This window comes from Amblyomma americanum, chromosome 9, assembly GCF_052857255.1.
Source record: "Amblyomma americanum isolate KBUSLIRL-KWMA chromosome 9, ASM5285725v1, whole genome shotgun sequence".
NCBI classification, from domain to species: Eukaryota; Metazoa; Arthropoda; class Arachnida; order Ixodida; family Ixodidae; genus Amblyomma; species Amblyomma americanum.
The window spans coordinates 105,146,674-105,161,594 of NC_135505.1; the positions used below are offsets into that span (position 1 = coordinate 105,146,674).

Here is a 14,921-nt window from a genome sequence, read left to right on the forward strand (position 1 = left end):
TAAACGCCTTATAACGGCGATAAGCGTGCAACACAGCGAGAGTTCACGCACGCGCACGAAGGGAGAGCGTCGTCTGTTACGCTGTTCCGATCATGACCACACACGCCCTGCCACAGAATCTCTTAGCAAAAAAACCGGCAGGCAGTAGACCGCATGTGCTTGACTAATGACTAATATGTGACACTGAGACGTGCTTTCCGTCTTTTTTTTTCCTATTATTAGAGGCCGCGCTGGTAATGCAGATTTAAAATAAGAAAAATAAAGGAAGGAAATACAGCAGCAAATGGAAACCATTGCCAGTGTCACATCTTAGTCATGCACATGTGTTCGACTGCCCGCCGGTTTTTTGCGAACAGATATTGTGGCAGGGCGTGTGTCCTCGTGATCGGAACAGCGTAGCAGGCGACGCTCTCCCTTAGTGCGCATGCGCGAACTCTCGCCGTGTTGCACGCTTATCGCCGTTATAAGGCGCTGACCAGCAGTTTGGTAGACGCTCCCGTTGTATTATTAAAAATCAGGAAGGTTGTGCAATTATGCACGAAGTTCCCGTAGTTGCCGTCCCTATCGTAAGCTGTATGCAATAACCCTGCAATGCCGCACTTCTACATTCAACGATCGGAAGTAGTCAGGAAGCAGTCTGCTCTTTTACATTCCTAGCCATGAAAAAAGCATGTACAGTTTTTCTGGGGGCTGCAAAACGCCCTCCCGCGTTCTAGCTTTTCAGAATTGCCTTGTGCTTTCGGGTTAAAAATTGTACGCGCGGTTCAAGCATGAGTTGAGCTTTCAAACAAGCTCATCGCTCTGACTGTTGGTTACTTTTAAGACTACTTCTCCCACGAAAAACTTGTCACGCCTCCCAATTGTCTGTATTCACTGGATATCATGGCATCATATGCATGCGACGTAATCACCCTTCGCTGTATTATAAGCTCACGTGACAACTTTTCGTTGTGTTTCGCGAGCATTATAATTTGTTGCTCATGATGCCTTTTGTAATGAATTGTTTATCTTCTATGGTTTATGGTTTGTGCGTGTTTAACGTCTCAAAGCGACTAAGGCTATGAGGGACGCAGTTGTGAAGGGGCCCGGATATTTCGACCACGTGGGGTTCTTTAACCTGCACTGACGTCGCACAGTACACGGGCCTCTAGAAGTTCGCCTCCATCGAAATTCGACCAGAGTGGCTGGGATCGAACCCGCGTCTTTCCGGTCAGCAGCCGAGCGCCATAACCACTGATCCACCGCGGCAGCTGGAGAGCATCCGTTTTACTCGGAAGAGTTTTTTATGCAGTTGTCCGCAGGGTCGGTCTAATTAATAGTCAGAGGCCGTCTTTAAAATTGCAAATAATACCACATTTTTGTTACAAAAATAAGTATTTACTCCCTAAAGGTCGTATTAATCACCGGAAACATGCAGTTTGATTGTCTTGCATAAAACTGCGGAACTCGTTGCCTCCAGCAATTAAAATCGCATTTATGACATTTTTATCATTTTTGTCGCGTTACCACCCAGAGGAACGCGATAAAAAACAGTGCAAAAAAATAGTTCAGCTGAATAATTCAGAAAGAGAACTAAAAACATATAGCCATTGAAATCGGCTGAAAAGTTATGTTCCTCAGCAAGAAGGTTTAAATGTATGCCTGGAAGTCTAATATTGTGAGCTCTTTTCTGCATGAACACTGCTATGAATGATAGTCGAGGCTTCCATATTAAATGTGGTCATTGCACTTGCCACCTCACAACACAGGCATTGTCCCTGAGAAATTTATTCGGTCAGACTTGCTGCTTTAGAACAGCATCCTTGGGTATTAGGCCCTCTGTTCGAGCATGCACGTGCTACGTGACTTCACTGTTCCGTCAGATCTTTAGTAAAGATCAAAATAAATTGTTATTTGCACTGCAATTGATTGGCCTGTTGCCGTAAATTTATTTACACGATAATTTTGATACGTTGCTTATGACAGGCAAATTTTCTGTTGTGTTTCGCAGTGTTCAATTTTAAACTGCATTAGCGGCTAAGTCTATGATCCCTAGGATGAAGATATCATACAAAATGTTAAATAAATTTCCTATGGTTTTCAAATCGCATAACAGTGCATAAAGAAGCAAAGCGTCATTCATAGCTGCACAATTGCAGCGTGATGCTCATATACTTGCATTGCACCTATTCTCTCTATTATTATACATATTCTCGCTTTCCAATATTCGGTTTCGATTCTCACATTCGAGTCAGTAATAACATTCATAGCCCGTGATAGACTGCGTGCAGTGAATCTTCAATGTCTACTGGGGTTGCATGTCAGCACAATCGTGTGTTGTCAAGCACCGAGAGGCATGTCAGGTAAGAGCTATGAGCGCAAGCAGGGATATGAGAGTAAGCGGAAATTAATCTCATGGGCAAATTGAATCGCAATACCAAAGGATAAAACAAGGGGGGCGAAAGGCGATAAAAATTGACTCACGGAATTCGTTACGCTGCAGCGGAGAGAAGAGGTATGTTGAAAATGGGGGCGATAATGAGCGCACTTTTAGGCGTTTTTGCTAATTAATAGATTTCCTTTTCGTGTTGTCTGCGCTTTGCTTTGTGAACGTACCATTAAGGTGCTGATCGCTTCTTTTAGAACTTTCACTTTTCGCCATCCGGCAAACAGAAGCCTTCGCTGAAGCTAAAATGTCCGCTGCTTTTGCTTTCTATTAATGTATCGCCATTTTCGACATACAATACGCAGAATATACCTGCTTAAAATTGAGACGTCGTCCTTTGTGAACTATTGACACGCGCGGACGATGCCTGACTTTTTTTTTTTAAACCTCCCATAATATTATGTCCTCTCTACCACGTTTCTATCCTAATGTATTTTTATGGCTTTATTCACTGTGCTTCAGTCGCCGTCGCACAGCTGACTAGTTTAATGTGTGTTTACTGGAATTTATTTGTATTTTTGGTTTCGATGGCTATTGATGATTATGTATATTCATGGCGCAAAGACATCTATGGCCGAAGAGCGCCATGGCACAAGTTTTTTTCTTGAACTGAAGGTGACATCGAGGACCCATTTTCCAAGCATTTCACCCCTGATAAGCCGAGCACCAGGTCAAGAGAAAGCCTGTACCTATTGTATCAACGATGGGTAGCCGGTGGCAGTGGGGATCAAACCCCGCACCTTCAGCATGCGAGGCGGATGCTCAACCACTCGGCCACTGCGGCGGTCTGTTCGATGGCTATTGTTCCCCTGACCTGTTTTTTTTAAATATAGGAGATAATGCATTTGCCACCTCACAGGTGCCTGGTCTCCATAATGCATGTACTGTTGGAAATTTTTCACCACAGCAAGAAATTTAATGAAGCGTACGGGTGTAGAAAAACAATCGTGATGTCTCCTAAGAGGTGAAAGTTACCGCGCCGTGCCTTTCTGGTGACTGATGAATTAACACACTTTTGTAGGTGGTCCCATGGACTTTATACTAGTAGCCGACAATCTTGCCATTCATTTTAGTGCCAAAGCACTCATACAGTCACCAACACCGACCAAGAATCTTGCCACCGTACGTACCTAGGTACGTACGGTCTTGTCTTGTACGATCTTCTACGATCGCAAGCCGAGTTACTACCAGAGGTTACCCGAGTAACTCGCGTAAGCTCGGGCAAGTTCAGTGGAGGGCCCCACAAGCTACGCGAGAGGTTGCGCGAGAGAGCATGGGTCGCACAAGCCCTACCGGTGGCTGTGATAAAAAAATCGACCTGCCAGTGCAGTGGCGCATCGCTTAACTGCTGCGCCGTTGCGCTGGTATTGGTATGAGGACTCGCCGCCATATATGAATGTTAATTAGAGAATGACCAATTCTGTATATATGGGCATTGACCCATTAAATCTACCGCGTCATATCCATCAGGAGGAACTTAAATGACCCCTCCAATTTAAGAATGAACACCTGCTTTAGCACTTCTAATCAGTTTACCTACGTTAAACCTGTACCAATTTCTTTTTCATGCTGAACTGAGCCCTACGGACCGTAGCCGGAAGTCGACTATAGTATCGAAGCTACGGTGCTATTCGGAAAATAATTAGAATACAAAGACTTTTTAACAACATCTCCCAGCACAAAGAAGGAATAACGATGGTTGTAGCATGTTCCACCACGTGTCTCCATAAGTGCATCCACTGTCAGGCCTGCTTAATACCATACACTTAGAAATGGCGCCACTGTAACTCTAGATGGCGCCACTATAGCTCTCACGTCCCATAATTTAATGTCCACTTAAGGAGCGTCTCCTCTGACGGGCAGTTCAGTGTGGAAGGTTTTGGTTATGAAGTATAACTGTTTACTCCTCTATTTAGTGCAAAGAAAGTCCATCATATTTCCATCCATTCAAAACTTCTGCGTGTCTAAGAGAAACAGTCATTTTCGAACATTCAATAGCAACTGTCTTCCATTTTATTTTGCATAGTCACGTCTTTCGCACAGGAGGAAGGAGAGGGAGCAAATTAGGAACTACCAGAGGAGTTAGCCGTGCCAGGTCCGGTCTGCTACTTTGAAAGGGAGGGGGATAAAGGGACAGAAGGTCGCAAAGGAGAGAGTGCCCAGATGAAACGGAGCGGCCTCTGGGTACTTGTTCACTGCGGTTACTGCAGTGGCAGCTGCATCGGTCTGTGGCCTATTGTCCTGTGTGGTCAGCGTACGTCCCAGGATTTCAGCCGCAGGAAAGCCTCCGGTGCCCAGCCGACATGATGTAGTCCACAGTAGAAGGCGCTGGCAGTTTAACCAAGGACACGAGCAGAGGAAACTGTCAATATTTTTTTTCGCGCCACGATTTGTAGCACACCCGTGCATATGATTTCGTTCACAAGTTGGTGAACCTAACCGTAGAACCCGTGCCCGTAGCCACCATATCCACCATAGCCGCGGCCGTAGCCCCCGTAGCCACCGTAACCTCCGTAGCCGCCATATCCGCCATGTCCTCCGTAGCCGTAGTGCGCCCTCTGGTTATCGTAATGGTGAGTGATGGCATGGCTGTAGCCGCCGTAGCCTCCGTGGTAGCCAGAGTTGACCGCAGCCAAAGCACACAGGACGACAAGGGCGCAAAGCTGAAAAAATGGGAATGCCTTAGTTGAGTTCAATTTATATATATATATATATATATATATATATATATATATATATATATATATATATATATATATATATATATATATATATATATATATATATATATATATATATATATATATATATATATATATATATATATTCTTGGAATTACGAGAATCGCGGACAGTGTCCTAAGTAATCTACAAAATACACCACGTCTTATACTATGTGACTTTCAGTGCGCGTAAAAAATTGCGTTTGTGCGACAGAAGGGTAAGCATACAATCTATTGGCTAGAGTTGTCTCAGCTTGGACGGGTGGAACCACTTTCAAGGCGTGTCAATCTTGCTGTACGAAAAGACATCGTGAGAATACACTACTTCGATTTCTCTAGTAACATTACTATAGCAGCTGGCTAAAAGTGCAGTGCAGTTTGCCCTTTTAAGACACATTCGGAAGACGACAAAGAGTACCTCGCTTTAATGGCTGTGTACCTCATCACTTCATTAATCTTTGAAGGATTTTTATAGAGATAAGGAATTCTGGATGCCAGTCGGAGTGATCAGCAACTCTTGGCAAGGGTGTTGGATATGCCCGTTGCTTTTATGCCCTGTGCACTCGAGTTAGCGCCACGGGTAAGCTTTAGTGAGTGCTTTTTGCCCAGAGTGTCGGCGTAACCAGGTGCCGTAACCAGTCAAGGATAGCTGGAGGGGGTGAACAGTGCATGTAGGGGCGCAGGGTAGGCAGGCTGGATGGTAGGTTGGTGTAATGTGCACTGAGGACACGGTACCCTGACGATGCACGTACAGTTCTTGCTGTAAGAATGGTGCAACCACCTTGCATCGAACTAATCCAATGAAATCAAGGATTTCCAGCCATCTAGTTTGCTGATACCGGCTGGCAGACATAGTAGCGGCCTTGGTAGGAAAGGTTTCCTCTCACCGACCTGCACGCTGCTAACCTGTATCTAGTGCACGTTTGTCTCCAATAATCTGAGGAGTTCGTGCTAGTTGGCCCACAATTTCACTGGAACTAAGACTTGATGACATTCATAGCACAACATTACCCGTGGTTATGTATTATGTGGCCTTTGACATAGGTTCAGTAATAAAAACAATGAGCCCAGAGATTTAACGTCATAGGCTGAAAGGAGCAAACAAATGGGACCATTCGGTCCCATTTGTTTGCGCCAACTGTGCAGTTCTGTTCACTAGCAACAAAGTGTGGCACAAGGCATACGGGCAGCTTCATCACTGCACTTTCTACGCTGAAATTCAAAGGGTCGCTTGAAGCAATTCGCCGTTTACAGCCGATGCAGGTTGTGGAGGTCTTATGCGGATATCCAAACACGCGGGGCACAACTGCGGATACTCACGATGGTCTTCATGGCGAACTGATGCTGACTCGATCAGGGTGCACATGAACGGTTCGCAGAAGCCAGCAACAGAGTTTATATACTCTCTCGCCCAAGCAAGCCAATCCAGTGGCGGATAACAGGCCCCAAAGCAGGTTTGTGTACCCTCGTAATACTGACATATACCGCTTTATGGAGACTGCAAAAGCCCCGAACGTTTACCGAGAGCGGTTGGACATGGTTCGCTTAACGCGGCGCGTTCCTTCCGCTCCAAAACCAAGAAATAAAAAAAAACGGCTGAAGAAAGCGGGGTTTTGTCTTTTCGTGTTAGCTAGCACTCGTGGGCATTGGAAGAGCCCGTCCACTCAGAGATGGTCGAACTTCAAGCTCCGACGATTACTGAATTAGAGGCCCAAGTCGCTGCAGGAGGACCCACACCACGGGCCCAGTAAATGTAGCCACCAAGTGAACCTTGATCGCGGGCTCTGTGACGCTGCCAGCAGCATCAAACGTAATCTATTCTGTGCTCCCATCGGGTCGGTAATTGTTCCGACGGATGCGGAGGCAATAATGCGACGGAGCCCATGGCAAACCATAGCGCGCTTATAACGTACAAAATGACTACTAATGGCAGTAGTGATAACATCAGCGGCAACACTAAAAGAAGTACCACAAAAGATACAGCAGTCTCTGCAGACAAGGGCGCCGTTTATTTTATAAATTAGGTTTTTGAGGTATGAAGATAGCTTCGGCGGCAGAGTCATCGTTGGTGGACATGAGAAAAAAAAATGGGCAGACAATTACTACAGTCCATAATGCGAAGTTTTAGCGAAAATCTTCACACGATGGCACGTTGCTAGCCACCCTCTAAGATCTTCCCGTGGGAGCCACCTTCCAGTTGTCCCCTCCTCCGCTCTCGCCGTGGCAGGTGACGGTACTCTCTGCAACTACCTGCCACGGTTGCCATGTGGCATGTTACACTGGCTACGCCGGCAACGCCAACGAAACAACTACGGCGCGGAATCCATGAACGGACGCCTAAGAGGTGCGCTAAAAAATGTGAATCACTTCAAGTAATAAGCTGTAGAACTGAGTTCTCAAGAACAACTTTTAGCTATTAAAGATAGGCGCCTGGCAGCAATTATAGATATATAGGTGGACATTAAAAATAGCTATATCAGTTCTTTAAATTTTAAAAATGCGGTCATCCTAGGCGCTTTGGCTCCACAAGCTGTGGCAATTCTACGCGTGACGCTAAAGTCGTGCGCCTGTCTGTGAAGAAGGAACCGTGACACCCAGTAATGCACGTAACTTAATAGTCCAGGTGTCACGTGACCTTCTCTACCCAGCCTCGCCCGGAGCAACGAGCAGAGAGGAACACTGCTGTTCATCGCAACTTTCTGTGCTCATTTCAATTTCCCTTTCGACCAACACTGAATACTGTAACTTGTGGAGGGAGGCGAGCATAAGTTGCACATTGCTTCTGCGTTCATGTTTCATTTCGTGCTTTCATTTTTTTCTGTTTATTGTTTTGTATTATTTTTGTGCTGACTCTGTGTGCGTTATTGCGAGTTATTGGGAAAATTATATCTTTCTATAACTTTCTCCACTGCGATTATGCCCCCGAGCGACGTAGGTAGTCTTTATGTAGATAAATTATACACCTACACGTGGCGATATAGTTATGGTTCATAAAATCTCCGTTTCTTATGACTTGAGAGCACGATGGCTTGATTTTCTTATTTTCTGTTTGTCGAAGCAATCGGCCTTTATTAAAAACAACGAGGCAGGCAAGACGAAGAATTTGCTGTTCGAAATGCATTAGAGAAAAGGTTATCCTTCATTTTGTACAGCTTGTAGTCACAAAAGAAGGTGCCACTAAGCAGCACTAATTCTTCTAACGTACACCATTTCTTTCCTCCTGATTCGCTCTTTAGAAACGCTGCGCTGATAACAACGCTAATGACGTGTGTATGTTTGCAGCCGTTTCCCCGCATAATTTGCCTTTTATGCAAGTCAAACGCATAAAAAAAACGCATTCACAAGACGCATATCAACGCCACCAAACATTTTTAGCAATAATATGGCAGACGTCATGGTATCGCTGTCGTCGCAGCAAATTCTTTTTTTTTTTAGCCAATCAGGAGACTAGGGAAGCTACCAAAGGGCGTCGGTCCTATATTTTCATGTACCTTTTTGTATGCTCCGTACTTTGTGCCATATTCTCTTCGATTAGCTGTCTCATAAAATGCGCGTGGCACTGAAATCGACTCCTGAAAGCTTCCAGCAGTTAATAATTGCGCCGCTTGCGTGTATGCGCGGGTTTCAATCTCAGTGATCAGTAATGCAATACAGGGTGTTTCACCTAAGATGTCGTGCAATTTCTTTAACATAAGCTTTTTCGTGTTAAAAAGAGCACTTTTTTCGGCATAGCTGCGTACCACATCTGAATACAGCGAAGAAGTGCTCACTAGTAGGTTGCTTAATTAATATTGAAGCCTTAACCCGCCGCGGTGACTAAGTGGTTAGGGCGCTCGACTACTGATCTAGAGTTCCCGGGTTCGAACCCGACCGCGGCGGCTGCGTTTCGATGGAGGCAAAACGTCAAGGCGCCCGGGTGCTGTGCGATGTCAGTGCATGTTAAAGGTGGTTGAAATTATTCCGGAGCCTCCCACTACGGCACCTCCTTCTTCCTTTCTTCTTCCACTCCCTCCTTTATCCCTTCCCTTACGGCGCGGTTCAGGTGTCCAACTATATATGAGACAGATACTGCGCCATTTCCTTTCCCCAAAAACCAATTAAAAAAAAATATTGAAGCCCTAAGTTATTAGCAGTTACGATTACGTTCCTTATTTATTGAGAGGCGTGCAATCCACCGTAAGTAATAGCCATATCATAATCAGAATTTCGGAAGCGCTTTTACTCTCCTTCATGAACCCTACAGGTTTTCACTTTTTCGACATGTTACGTTCAGTGGTGAGGTTGCCGTACCTTCAATCTTCTCGTAGCCACATGTGTTTCGGCGCGAGATAGCCAAATTTTTTTGGACCGCAGCGCAGAGGATAATCTCGTTTCCGAAATTCTAAAACTGATATGGAGAACACTTACGATAGGCTACACGCCTCTCGATAAATAAGGAGACTAACAGTAATAGTTAAAATTTGACGACTCAGTAATAATTAACCAGCCTACTAGTTAGCACTTCTGTGCTCTATTGTGATGTACCACACTGCCAGCAATCCTATGCGAAAAAAGCGCCCTTTTAGCTTAAAAAGCCTATTTTTAAAAACTGCATTGCATCTTTGGTTAAACACCCCGCATATAAATAACACGGCTACAAACCAAGACACGACGCGTCAATGTCTAACGGGTGAAATCTATTCCCTTTACCTAGAATACTTATGCGCTAGCCAGCATAATTTTTTAGTAACTCGCTCTCACTGGACTTCTCGAAATAAATAGGTGACTTATTCGTACGTCCACATATTTTGCGCGTGATAGTCCCGTATAAATAATCTCGAGCTGTAGCCTTCACAAAGCGATGCGTTACGAAGTATGGCTGTCGGATGCGGCACTTCGAGCAGTGAAGAAGTATACGGTGCTTAAAGCGGTGTAGCGGAAATGCAGGCTTTACTCTAGAACAATTGTTATGATAAAGTCCTACACATCATTTTCGAAATACTGTACCCGTACCTATTCAGCATCCTCAGGCTTTACGTCTAGTTGTTCACCTAGAACGTCCCACACCTCACGGCCGCTGATGTTGATGCTCCAGGTGGTGCAGCGGATGAGAAGCGCAATGGTCAAAACTACTTGGGAAGAATCTGTGACCGGCCAGAGTCTTAGTTTTGTAAGCCCTGCCATACCGCTGGCCGAAGTCGAGCGCGGTACAAATATTTCATTTCAGTTTCGTTTATTTGATTTTATACCAACGCGGATGTTCTAGGTTTGGGCAAGAAAGTGAAATTGGTGCGCCCGACTAAAGCCCAGGCCCCGAGTAGATAGAGAAAGTAACGCAGCGGTATATAAAAGGATATACCACTCATTTCCAGTCAATATTATGCAAAGAAGACAAAACGCATACAACAATGAAATCACTTTATTTAATCGACTTATCGCTTGGAGATTCGTAAGGTACAACTGACAGCGACGCTTCATACAGTGTAAGCGGCCGTTTTCACCTGCATATTTCTAAATTCACTAATTAAATAGTGTCTTAAGAGCGTCACACAGCATCTTGCACCCGAGTGCAAGTCCACAAAATGGAACCCACCAGATTTTATTTAAAGAAAAATTTGGAACGGTACCCGTCTAGTTGCATGGTACTGAAAGGGCAAAAAGAACGATATTATAAATTAACTGTATATATTCAACATTTAGGAGGAAATTTTGTATAAATTATTCATCTACTAGAATCATGCTAACAGGTTTAAATGACTTTGGGTGTGCGCACAGTAATCAGCGTACTCGCAATAATTTTTTTGCTTCAAAAGTTTCTGTTCTTTGCATTTATTGTATTTGTGCAGAATTTTCCAATACTGAAATTCTCTAACTTTTCGAAAAGCGCTTGTAACTCACCAATTTCATCGAGCCAGAAGTAGAGATCGAAATTTTTCAAGTATTGCTACTCGTTCCTCAGTTCAGCTTGAACATACCCAAACAGGGCATCTCGCTTCTACCTTATCATCTTCACCACTGTGTCGACACGACGTTTTCGTGCTGAAGAAAGCAGCCAATGTTTCTCTGTTTGTCTTGAATCAGCAAACGTCGCGCTGTACTTGCTAATTTGTGTATGATAGCTGGCTAGGCGAGAGGCATTAGCCTGAGCAAAAAGTTATGTATTTGACTATCGTGAGATCTAGAAACATCCACTTACCTTTACTTTATTTATGCCTTCCAGACCGTTATCAACTGCACGCTACGCAGATGGCACATTCCCACGCGTTTGTGACAACCGCCACGAATGATCTAGTGAACAATGGAACAGGCTGGCAGAGCACTTAAACTCTCTAATGGGCGAAATTGTGTTCACAAAGAATGGGACAACTGAGTGGCGCCGACAGCACTGACAAAAATTAGCGAGCGATCCGCCGTACTAACTTAAAATGTGGAACTGAACTCTTTGAATAGGGCACTCAAAACACCCACTGCTATCCCGAGAACCGTTGAAGCTGATCCGCGTTCTGAGAGTGGCTTCAGGGTAATATAATCGCAGCCGTGATTCACAGTGATGAGGCTGCGTGCAGTGGGCGATAAATAAAATTTGGAAAAATAAACAACGTTCTACAGCACGATTGATGGTTAAAATAAAATGGTAATATATCTGGCGTATGTGACGAAATCTGCCGTATCGTTAAGTGTAGGGATCTCAGTACGATAGCAAATGTTAAAAAGGAGACCTTAAATTGCTTCTTCTCGAACATGGACAGCCACTTTTTTTTTTTCAAAAGAATACGTTTAAAGCCATATAAATGGTAGAATTTCCACCACTAGCTTACTGAAATAGTTACAGCAGGCAATTGCTTAAGAAGAAGCGAAGCGATACTAGGAACCTGGCATAACATCAGTGATTTAGGCCGCCTTTAGATGCTTGGAACGGCCTAGTCTTAAAAACTCATCTAGATACGTGGGTGCTTATCTACGAGTTCAGCAGCATTATGAATACTTTCTTCGCCAGCCATCGAGATCTGCGAGACGTTTAGAAGTAGTCGGCCTTTTAGTTCCTTCCGCCAGCTTCACATGCTCTTTTAGTAGCAGACAATTGTGCGATGGACTAAAACCGTCGTGCAGCATGGAACCTCAGAGCGAAATACTTATTTGCGAGGGAAAATATGCATTAGAACCAAACACTGGGAAAAAAAGTTATTGTGAAGGAAAAAAGAAAAGATGGGAGCACCGGTTCAAGGAAGATGGTTTGTTCTATTACAGACTTTTTTTGGCAGTCCTTCAGTAAGTATATACTCGTCTTTCCTGTTCTATAACTGACATTTTCCTACTGCATCCGCAGAATGTGGTTTCGGCTATGAAAACCAAAGCTACTCTTAATACTGAACGACGTGGGAATAATGTAAACTCGGGCCAGGCAGTTCTCATGGCCAAGAATTCTAGAAATCCGCCGAATATTCCACAGTTGAGTCCTTTATTCTGTCTCAGAATGGACATTATGCCGCTCGAAGCCAAAGGCATAACCACACGGCGATTCAGCTACAGACCACATGGCGTTGATCTCCAGGTGTACGGTATAAGGCTATCAGCATCAACAGTGATGCGCAAAGCTCCCAACAGAACACTCGAATGAAGATTCTGAAGACATTGAATTTGAGGAAACCAATCACATAGTTTATTGCGCACGCTCACGAAGTCCATGAGTCAGGTTTCGCAGCGGGGTGTGGGATCGAGCCCAGCCGCAGAAGCCATGACCGTAGCCGCCGCATACGCCGTATCTGTGACCGTAGGCGCAGCAGCCACATTAACTTCTGTAGACTCCATGGCCTTCACGTCAGCAATTGTTGTACGCCTTTAGGTAAGATTTTGTTCCCACTTCGGAGATCCTAACCGTAGAACCCGTGCCCATAACCGTAACCGCCGTAACCGCCGTATCCGCCGTAGCCGCGGCCGTAGCCACCATAGCCACCATAACCTCCGTAGCCACCATAGCCGCCGTATCCACGGCCGTAGCCCCCGTAGCCTCCGTAGCCGCCGTATCCACGGCCGTAGCCTCCGTAGCCTCCATAGCCACCGTGTCCACCGTAGCCGTAGTGTGCTTTCTGGTTGTCGTAATGGTGAGTGATGGCATGGCTGTAGCCTCCGTGGCCGTAACCATGACCGTAGCCACCGTGGTAGCCAGCGTCGGCCACGGCCAAGACAACCAGGACGGCGAAAGCGCAAAGCTGCAAGGTGAGTACGCTATTTACTGCAAGAGCTATAGAGCAGTGAAAAACATTGACACGTTAGAAGATTATCCTACATATCAGAGCACTTTTCCCAGGATTAATGCGCACATCGAACCGTAAAGTAAAATCCTCAGTGTCCAGTCCTCAAAAATCCATGTATTTTCAGACCGAAACAATCTGTGCCCCACTAAAGTAATTTCACAAACCCTGGAGGATTACAAGATTTAAATCGTCGTAGCCTTAGAGCTGGTGGCAGAACACTGAACACTGTACACCATCGTATCATCATAGAGTGTCACAAGAATATTATAGAAGAATTTGAAACTCAAGGACCAAATGATTTGATCACTTTGGGTAGAAATTGACGGCACGGATGTTCCTGCGTGTCTGAGGTCTGCTCAACGTAACTGGGACAGCAGCACGCTTTATTTTGCTGATTTCACATTCACCAAAGGCAGATTGCGTTGATTCACTCGTATTGGCAGCAGTTCCATGATCTAGTGTGCCTTGGTACTTCTTCGCGTAAGATGCAAAGCTACTTCAATGACTTTTTAAACAGTTTAGTGCGGCCGTTTTCCTACGCTAAGATAGAGTAAGTGTCTTTTGTTTCTTTCCCGCTCAGTTTTACATTTATTCCTTCATATTTAAACTTTTCATTTACGTCATGCGTACATTTGCAGCTTTTTTTTACGCTAGGGTCACCTCTGCACGTCTGTAACATTGCGGACTTACTCCCATCGCCATACGAATTCTGTCTCATCCGTCATCAAGATAGTGCTATTGGTCTTGTAGGGATGCAAGAAAGTATGTTGAACTGTTTGATCAATAGCAAGTTTTCCAAGCATGCTTAGAAGCCAATAATTACGATGTTCTCATGTTATATTATGCAGCATTTCCTACACTGTTACTGTTTCAAAAGTCGAGGTATCAAATAAGGGCACTGAGATTCATCCTGATTGCGCTTCGTATCCAAGGGTCGCTCCAAAAGCGGTTGCACAGCATCCGACGTCGACCCCCATTCCACATCCACATCCCTAACGGCGGCAATGCACTGAATACTCACAAGGGTCTTCATGACGAACAGTTCCTGAGCTACCAGACAAGCACACACTGCCTTTCCGAAGCCTGCCAGTGACCTTATATACTTGTTCGCCGAAGTGGACAAATACAGTGACGTATTAAAGGTCATGTGGGGGAGAGGGGGGGGTGGTTCAGCTATCCTCGGAATCCGGGCACATACCAATTCCCTGACTGTACAAAAAAGAAAGCTTAGAAAAAGCGACACGCTTCGCTTAACCTGCGCTTACCGCTACGCGCGTACAAAACAAAATAAAGCAACAATGTAACTGTGCTCGTTCCGAGAACCCATTCGTACACGCTTAAAGTGCCTGACCCCTTCAGGCGTATAGAACTTGTCCATTTGATAGCCGTGAAACCCTAAGCTACAGTTATGCTCAGCACGACAGGAGACCATTCAGAGCTATTCTGTTTGTTGTTACCTCTGTAAATATGCAAGGGTATTCCAAGTTCCGAAAAGCGAAAGGGAAAGAAAAACAATAAGGATGTATTTATTATAGTCTCT

General features: G+C 44.8%; 2 protein-coding genes across 2 annotated transcripts; both read right to left on the reverse strand.

Annotated features, from left to right (window-relative positions):
- Positions 1–4,415: 4,415 nt before the first annotated feature.
- Positions 4,416–6,500, reverse strand: LOC144105280 (uncharacterized). The gene is made up of 2 exons (XM_077638422.1): positions 6,468–6,500; positions 4,416–5,088 (listed from the first exon to the last, which is right to left on the reverse strand). The coding sequence occupies exons 1-2, from the start codon at positions 6,477–6,479 to the stop codon at positions 4,861–4,863; spliced, it is 240 nt and encodes a 79-aa protein (XP_077494548.1). The 5' UTR covers positions 6,480–6,500; the 3' UTR covers positions 4,416–4,860.
- Positions 6,501–12,566: 6,066 nt separating this feature from the next.
- On the reverse strand, positions 12,567–14,458 carry LOC144105281 (uncharacterized). The gene is made up of 2 exons (XM_077638423.1): positions 14,403–14,458; positions 12,567–13,336 (listed from the first exon to the last, which is right to left on the reverse strand). The coding sequence occupies exons 1-2, from the start codon at positions 14,412–14,414 to the stop codon at positions 12,998–13,000; spliced, it is 351 nt and encodes a 116-aa protein (XP_077494549.1). The 5' UTR covers positions 14,415–14,458; the 3' UTR covers positions 12,567–12,997.
- Between the last annotated feature and the right edge of the window lie 463 nt (positions 14,459–14,921).